At 31.6% G+C, this 9,381-nt stretch overlaps 1 protein-coding gene across 1 annotated transcript; it reads right to left on the bottom strand.

Annotated features, from left to right (window-relative positions):
- Positions 1 to 5,514: 5,514 nt before the first annotated feature.
- On the bottom strand, positions 5,515 to 7,672 carry LOC149420450 (uncharacterized). Its single transcript, XM_089636143.1, has 2 exons — positions 7,643 to 7,672; positions 5,515 to 6,621 (listed from the first exon to the last, which is right to left on the bottom strand). Exons 1-2 carry the CDS (start codon positions 7,655 to 7,657, stop codon positions 5,641 to 5,643), a joined length of 996 nt encoding a protein of 331 aa, XP_089492269.1. The 5' UTR covers positions 7,658 to 7,672; the 3' UTR covers positions 5,515 to 5,640.
- Positions 7,673 to 9,381: the final 1,709 nt, after the last annotated feature.

Here is a 9,381-nt window from a genome sequence, read left to right as displayed (position 1 = left end):
CTTCCCAAAAATAGCAAATTGTTCGTAGGTAATATGCCTCGTGAAATTTAAAAAAAAACATTTGCCCTTTTAGAAACAAAACACAAAATTGTGTAAGGTAGTAAGGAGTATGGGTAATCTTATATAAGAAAAGTATGTAATAAACGATCAAGTGGCATTCAAGTGGCGAAGTGGCGTACTATATACCGGGATATACCTGTGTATCTACTACAAACCGAATTAACAAAAACAGTGGAATCGTTATGTTCCTACAAAATAATTGTGACATATTGTGCGAGGAAGAAATTAATGTGAATGGAACAAACTGCTTACATGTACAAATGAAGTGTTATAACAAAAAAATTGATATTATCTCTCTATACAGAACGCACTCGTCTACTGTAGGTTTGTTTATAGAAGAATTAAGACATGTGTTATTAAACTACAGAAACGCGAATACAATAGTTTTAGGTGACATTAATTTAAATATATCGCACCATTATACATCGAACGATAAAGATAATTACTTAAATATGATGGCGGAATTGAATTATGTGTCGTGTATTAACTCTTACACCAGAAACGTCAATGGGCAACGTCCATCATGCATTGATCACATTTTCACAAATATCAAGGATATAAATAATTTAAACTCGGGAATTATAAAAACCTCAATTACCGACCATTACATGACTTTGCTACATTACAATTCAATAATACCTCAGGCGATAAACCAACATTGCGGACAAACTGCTAATAATAAGAAAGAAATATCTCTTGTTAATATCGAATCTTTGAAAAATAAATTGTCATCGGAATTATGGTTAGATATTCTCCGAAGTGAAAACGTCAACGAGTGCTGTAAAATATTTGAAAATAGATTAACAAACTTTATAAATGATTCAAAAAAAATTATTCCAAAAGGAAATACAGCAAAATTTCGTAAAATCAAACCGTGGATAACACATGGGCTTGTTGTGTCCATAAGACACAAAGAATGGCTTTATAAAGAAACAAAAAAAACCACTAGACATTAAATTAAATGGTCGTTTTAGAGAATACAAAAATAAATTAACCACGCTCATAAAAAACACGAAAGAAATTTATTATAAAAACAAACATGATGATTCTGAAAATGACAGTAAGAAAGTTTGGAATATAATCAATGAAATCATGGAAAATAAACAAAAAACCAAAAGTAATACTATTAAGAGTGTAATACAAAACAATAACATAATTAACTGTATTGAAGAACCTAAAAAAGGAGCAAACGCTTTTAATGATTTCTTTGCAAATATAGGAAAGAGTCTAGCAGAAAAAATTACCGTGAAAAAAATAAATAATATGTATATTGAAAATATTCCGAATATAGAAACTAAACTTGAACTCTTCGAACCAACCAATCCGTCTGAAATTGTACAAATTATATCAAAAATGCGAGGTGGTTCTGCTCCGGGATTTGACGGTCTCACCGTAAAAACACTAAAAATCATTAAAAATTATGTTTCTACACCAATCTCTCATATTATAAACAATAGCTTTAAGACAGGAGTTTTCCCGAGCACGTATAAGAAAACCATAATCTCTCCAATATTTAAGTCCGGTAGCCCGGAGGACATTTCTAATTATAGACCCATTTCACTCTTATCTAATATATCGAAAATTTTTGAAAAAATTGCTAAAAAAAGACTAACTGCATTCTTAAATAAAAACAAAATTATAAATGAAAATCAATTCGGTTTCACAGAGGGAAAAAGTACCCAAGATGCCATTGCAAAAATTTCATCTAGTATTCAGAGTACCCTGGACAAATCAAATAAATGTATAGGAATTTTTATTGACTTAAAGAAAGCATTTGACAGCATTTCCCATGAAAAACTTATATTAAAATTAAAAGAAAATGGCATTGACCACTTAGCCCTTAAATGGATAGAAAGCTACTTAACAGAGAGACCTCAAATTGTAAAATTAAACCAAACTTTTAGTACACCACTAACAAGTACATTTGGCATTCCTCAAGGCACGGTCCTCGGACCATTACTATTTTTAATGTATGTAAATGACATTTTCCAACAGAAAATCAAAGGTGAATTAATCTCTTATGCTGATAATACTGTTTTATTAATAAAAGGTCAAACATGGGAAATAGTTAACAAACTTGCAAATGAATGTATTAATATCTTAAAATCATGGTTTGATAATAACCTACTCACACTTAATGCTAAAAAAACAACATATGTATTATTTTCACTACAAAAAATACCTAAACACGAAGTAAATATCATAATCCATGATGAAAATTGTGACAATATCAACTGTGAACTACTTAATCCTATGTGTACTGTAATCAACTCTTCTTCTGAAATCAAATATCTTGGTGTGATCATCGATGAAAATCTTAAATGGAAAAGCCATATTAGGGAGTAAGTAAAGAGAATAAGGAAATGTATATATATATTTGTTAGGTTAAGAAATATTTTAAATGTGAAAATACTAAAAAATGTATATTATGCTCTTGTCCACTCCCTGCTTATTTACGGAATCATAGGTTGGGGAGGATCTTATAAAAACAACCTAAACTCAGTAAAAGTCTCGCAAAAAATTATTATAAAAGTAATACTTAAAAAAAACTCTACTTTCCCAACAAAATTGCTTTTTAAATTGTTTCCAGTACCAAATATTGATGATATATTTAAGCAAACTTCCATTATAAAAATGTGTAAAGAAAAAAATAACACAGAATATCAAGAATTTTATAAACTCATGAGAAATGGAAATCAATTTATTACGCCAATCTTTAAAACAACTCAAATGCAAAACCATTATATTTACCAAGCCATAAAAAACTACAATAATCTCCCTTCCGAATTGCGCTGTATTACGAACCAACAAGAACAAATAAATAAAATCAAACTTTTTTTCCAAAAAAACTTATATTAAACAAAAATAAAAAAAAATATATATATATATTATTATTATATATATTATTATATTATTATTATTATATCTCATTATGAATTATGAATCTAAGTAAGAATCGTGGCTCCCTTATCAGGCACAAGAGCTCCTCTTTTCTGATAAGGTATAGGTACATGACCATATATGAACCTTAATATTATATTTTGCAAAATATGTATGTAAATGTAACCCGTATATTAAAATAATAAAAAAAAAAATAAAAAAAAGTATTATGTAATTTATAGGTTAGGTTATTAAATTAGACATTAGAGTAGCAGAGCTGAAGTGAAACTCTGGCTTATTTTCGAACAATTCCCAGAAAAAAAATATTAATTCCCTTTCATATTTCATGAACTTGTTTTAAAAAAACTTTTTATCCATAATCTTAAGTCTAAACAAATAGATAGCTGACAGTGTTTCCATTGATCCCACAACAGAGATTAATAGCACCAGGCAGATTTCAATCTTATATTCATGTTTTTAAATATTAAAAAAAAAATCAAATTTCACTCCTAATTTTATGAATGAATGAAGGCAAATCTTGGAAGTGGAAATAAACCCACTTTCTGATATCCGATTGAGCTGAAACCCAGCAGTTAGACTCGTTGTCGATGACAATGCTTTCTATAAATTTTTGGTTGCAATCAGGCATACACATACATACGCGCACATTAACGATTTCTCCGAAATTGGATGACATAACAGAAATTAATATACGAAATAAATGTCGGTTCTACTCGATCGAGATTTGGCTCAGTTGTTAGCGTGGTTGAATCCAGTTCATGTGGAGGAAGTTTCAATCCTCAGTCAAATAAAAAAAAACGTTTAATACTACATTATCTACCTACCTTTAACTATCATTAAATGAATGATTATACTTGTTTATAAAAAAATAGGTATTATTTGATGAAAGGTTGTCATCAGCGAATATCGTACAAACGATATTCGCTGATGCGTTAGTTAGTTATGTAAGTCGAAGGTAAATAAAAATGATTGATTTAATCAATCTGTTCTGCCAATAATTTTCTTTACTTAATGATCAAGATAAATATTTATGTGATTCTGTTCTACCATATTATGCCCCATAAATTAAAAAAAAAACGGTATTTATAATAATGCATAGTACGTTATGCAATTTTAATTGTAAGTAAATGTTATGGAATACAAAAAATACCATCTCGACAAGCCGCGGGAATTATAACTCAAAAAAGAAAGTGATGGCGGGTTTTTTTTAAAGGTTATGTGTCACCGAGTCTCTTTAAATACTGCGGAGTTAATGTTGAAAGAGAAGATGTTTTAACGAATTATTCAAATATATTTGTCAACCTCTCACATTCCAGAGATCGTATTAATTAATTATACAATTATTTAATTTATCAAAAAATCTTTTTCTGTTCTTGGTATATATTAATTGTCCATGTATCACAGCATACATAATTTATATATTTTGAACTTTAATACTGTCTAGAATATTATGAAGATCCTTTTGCTTTTCATACATGTTAGTAATTATATTTTTTATTGAATTTCAATGTGTTTTGACAATACATCGAAAAAAAATTGTACAGGAATAATTCTTTCGGTGTTTGTGTTTCTTTTTAAATTGCTTTGTGTGAACTCCCAGATGTTTTAAAGAAACATGTTTCTTTTTTTCTTCCATGGAACAAGGAGAGGAAAGTTTTGAATTAAAAACAGACTTAAAAACTCAATAACGTGGATCCCATATTATAAATATAAATTTAAATTTTGTCTGTGAAAATTATAAAAATGATTTAAATCATTTGTTAGAACCTACGTTTCTTACCGCTCTATCATAGAAATGTGCATTACTCACTTAATATTAGTGTTTTTTTTTGGTAATAAAATTTTGTATTAAATAAAGGTAAATATTTTTTAAACAATAAATATTTTTTTTTAAATCTCAATAATTATTTCGATACTTGAAAATAAATGAACGGATTTTTACAATAAATTTAATAAATAGTATGGCATTCAACGGGTTTAATAGAGATGTCATTACATTAACATATAAATAACATAAGACACTCGCCTAGTTCAGAGATGAGACGAGAAATTAGAATATTTAATATAATTATTGTGTTGGTTTTATATAATTCGGTAAACAATAATGCTTTCACCTCGAAAGGAGAGAGTAAAAATTAGAAAAGCTGCTAAATACAAAAAGATGTTAAATGTATTGATTTAGCTTAAGAATGAATAGATTCAGTGTGCTGTTTGTTTGTATTGTATATTTGTATGTAAATATGAAGTGAAAATCAGTCAGCATTTGAAAACGAAAGTGCGTTAAGAATTACTAGTAGGTATCTATGTGGGAATCAGGAATAAGAAGATATGTATTTTTTAAACTATTATTTATTTAATAGGTATCGTTCGTAAATAAAATATAAAAAATATGTACAATTTTTACAGGCTAGTTTCACGTGATACTTTGATACCGCGCGAGCCGTTAGATGAGATTGAATATGGCGGGCACCAAGCTTCTTGTCATGGTGTCATGGGTTCAATAGCTCTCATCGGTTTAATCTCCCATGTCGATTATCAGAGTCCTTCAGAAGTTGTCAAGTCGTGTCGTAATCTCAAGTACTACATAATGATTGTCTAATGTAATGTATGTTAGCGTATCTGAACCTTTGAGAGTTATTATATTACACATGTATCTTCTGAAGTAATCTGTTTGATGTTTTAGTATGGTCCGGATGCTCCGGGAGGTCCATACTGAGAGCTCGGCGATCCTCCAATGGAGTGGGAGCTGCCGGAGCTAGAGCTGCTGGAAATGCCCGAGATGCTACCAGAGTTGAAAGAAGAGGATCCGATTCCACCACCGCCAGACAGGTCCAGTCCAGTGCTGAATCCACTTGATCCGGATCCAGAGATATGTCCTCCTCCAATAGACCCACCTCCGATGGATCCACCACCGATAGCTCCACCTCCGAAAGATCCACCTCCGATAGCTCCACCTCCGAAAGATCCACCTCCGATTCCGGCGTCCTTCTGGGTCTTGTACTTGATGAAGTATACTTCAGGCTTGGATGGCTTGGTTGGAGCGAATCCAGCCAGAGTCAAAGCTTCCTGCTCATCGGGCTTCTTCACTAGAACGTAGACGATGGTCTTCTCCTGGACCTCCTGCTGCTGTTGGAGGATCTGCTGGGAGATGGCTGGGGCTGACGGGGCCTTGATGAAGATGATCTTGTAGTTCTTGCGTGGGGCCAGAGCCTGAGATACGAAGTGCTTCTGTTCCTCGATGGGTTCTGGTGGGGGAACGTGAACGTAGATGTGCTTCTGGATGATGGGGGCAAGCTGGGGCTGTTGTTGGATGAATCCTGATGATCCCTGGAAGCCGGAAGATGATCCCTGGAAGCCTGAAGATGATCCCTGGAATCCAGAAGAAATTCCCGAGAAGCCGGAAGAAGATCCTTGCTGGAAGCCAGAAGAGATTCCCTGCTGGTAGCCGCCGGAAGATCCTTGGTATCCGGACGATGATCCGGAGTTGGAGATCTGGAGTTCAGGCCTGAAGGCTACGTTGCTCTGGTGTGACTGGGAGGAGTCGATATTAAAGCTGGGCTGATATTGTGGGATGGGCACGGGCAGGGGCTGCGGCCGCTGGTAGTTGTAGCCTGATGGGGGCTCGGGGCGCGCGTGAGCTAGCGCCGCAAGGGCGAATATCTGCAAAACGAACATTTCAAATAAAATACATATTTGCTTAATTAGGGTGAGTAATATAATAATACGTAATAAAGCATTTTTAATAAAAGTGAAATGGCTAGAACACGGTACATTTTTAGTTAGTGAATGTCATACAGCACATTATTAATATTTTAAAAAATATTTCCTTAGAATCGAGTACCTGTTTTCCAAGAGAATTTCTTGGATTATTTTTAAATAATTATAAAGTGAGATTGCAATAAATCAACAGAAACTCGTGTGATGTGAATTAATACAAAAATGTCTTTGTCTTGTAACGTAAAACAATCCCAAATTAACATAATGATGTTATATATGAATTCTTCTTAGATGAATTCAGTTAACACGCGATGGCAAAGAATTGAATGTCGTTGAAAAGAATCAATTGTTGTTTGCTCGTGTTTAAACGCATTTTCCGTATTGAACTTCTTTCCGGAATAAAATTAAACGGGAGTTTTATAGTTGAACAATCGGGAAATGTGTTTTTCAAAAATATTGACAGCACGGAAAGGTACATCTATGTTTTCTTATCACGAAAACAGTTTTATTAATACGTAAACAAGTATTAATTAAATTAGACCTTTAAATGTACAAAAGAAAAGTTAAGTTTTTTTGAGTGATGGTATAGTTTCCGGCACAATATGAATATGATTTATTATTGTCATATTTTAAATATTACTTTACATTTAACTATTTACATTCAGATTTAAATTTAAAAAAACTACCATAATTCGGTTAGTTTAGTTACAAAAATCATAAAATTTGATTTATGAAGATTTTTTTGGTGAATTTATATTTTTTTGCCGCAAGAGTTTGTTTTGTGTAAAAAAATCATTTTTTTAACTATTCCAAAAAAATCTGAGAAAAAAATTATGATAAAAAAACTGTCCATGTTGTATCACTTCACTTTTATTAAGATTATTTTTTAACACTTTTCACTCGCGTTCGAAAATGATTGGATTTTAAATTTAAAAAAAATAATCAATTATTGTTGTGCCCTTACCATAAAAGCTTTCATGTCTAATAGTTGGTGACGGAGCTCCTCAGGTGAGTTATCACAAAAACTGATGCTGATTCAAAGGCGTCCGCTCGTTTTATACTCAAACCCGATATTCCCACTTTCACTTGCGTTACTTACTCAGTGCTGCACAAAGAAACGCTCACTCTATGCATCACCTTTTTAACGCCGCACCTGCTGTAAAAACTACCGAAAACACCAAGAAAATTGAGACATATTATAAAAATGTATTAAGCATTCACAAGACTGTTTTTAAAACAATGGTTTTAAAATATACCTTTTTTAAGTGCCTTTACTTAACAAATTTCTTGGTAGTAACGATACCGTTAAAAATCTCACACAATAGTTGAAAAACGAAGAACATTAAAAAGGAAAATTGTATTTGCTTCATCGAAAAAACGTTTCTTGTTGATACATTATACTTTTCCGCGAGTTCTCGTGTTGCTTTCTGCCTGTGTTTAAGATAAGATCTCTCGAAGGAAGATTTTTATTTGGTTAAAGAATTTTTTTGAAATGTTGGATAATTAAAATCGTTGATTAGTGGTTACGCAAATTTTGTGCTTGTAATGTTTAAGAGGAGAATTATGATAAATATGTTAGTGATAAAATAATTAAAAACCTTGTGTTAAAATTACTTTATATTTTACAGTAATTAGTTACTACGGAACCTTAATAGACGCTAATTAAATTAATACAAAATATATTTTTTCAAACAAATACATTTGCTTCCGTGCTTTTATTATTTTTCTATCGGACGTAGTCTGGTTGGACATACCTACTCCAATTGTTATTGGTATATTATCTGAACCCAGATGTGGCTATTTCGTCACAAGAGTTGAGACGTTGTTTGAGATTTCCCTACGTTTCTCTTAACGAAATAAGAATTGACATAATCCCAATAATAAACATTGTGGATCGCTACAGACCCTTTCAAACGAATACATTTGTTAGAAATCGGGTATAAAATATTTCGCATAATTATTTTTTAGCGCCACAGAATGTAAAAACAAACATCATGGAAATTTTTTATGTGAAACGGAGTAATGGAAGTTTTACACGATGCTTTTTTTTGATCCCCATATGGAAATTATATAGGAACCCGTATGCAAAAAACTTTTTGCTTTACACCATCATTATTTTCACACTTACGATTTCATGTAGATAGAAAGTTGCCATTAGAGAAGGACACCAATTTGGGAAGGATCTTCAAAAATCTGCATTTTTCATTTGCTTCTGACGTTTCGGTCAACGAATCATCAAAAACACAATACCGAAGAGTTATACACGTTCATAATCAGTAATAAACTTTTATCAATAGTTTAAATACATATAGTGTGTCCGGGGGTTAAGTGCGCTTTCATAAATTTCATCAATAAAAGCTGTAACTAAATGTTATGCAGTTTGCACGTGTAACGTTATTGTACATTATATATTATTAGTAACACTATACAAATTATTCGTACGGCAGGTTGATTGATTTATAATGTTATAAAATCAATAAATAACAAATAATGTTCAATCAGCATATCATGAACATCTTGAAACTGTAAACTTCTCCCTTCATAACATATTCAAACAAATATACTACTTGCAGAACTGAATAAAAACATTATTTCATTTGATTTACTTTAATTTTTTTTAACCTTTGGATAATCTCTGTCCAGTGTATGTTCACTATAGTTCTTATGGGAGAACAAATAAAAAAGTTTATTTTGTATAACCAT

This window comes from Hesperophylax consimilis, chromosome 10 (assembly GCF_061612785.1).
Source record: "Hesperophylax consimilis isolate HC1 chromosome 10, BYU_Hcon_1.0, whole genome shotgun sequence".
Taxonomy (NCBI): Eukaryota; Metazoa; Arthropoda; class Insecta; order Trichoptera; family Limnephilidae; genus Hesperophylax; species Hesperophylax consimilis.
This window is presented reverse-complemented; position numbering and strand designations above follow the sequence as displayed.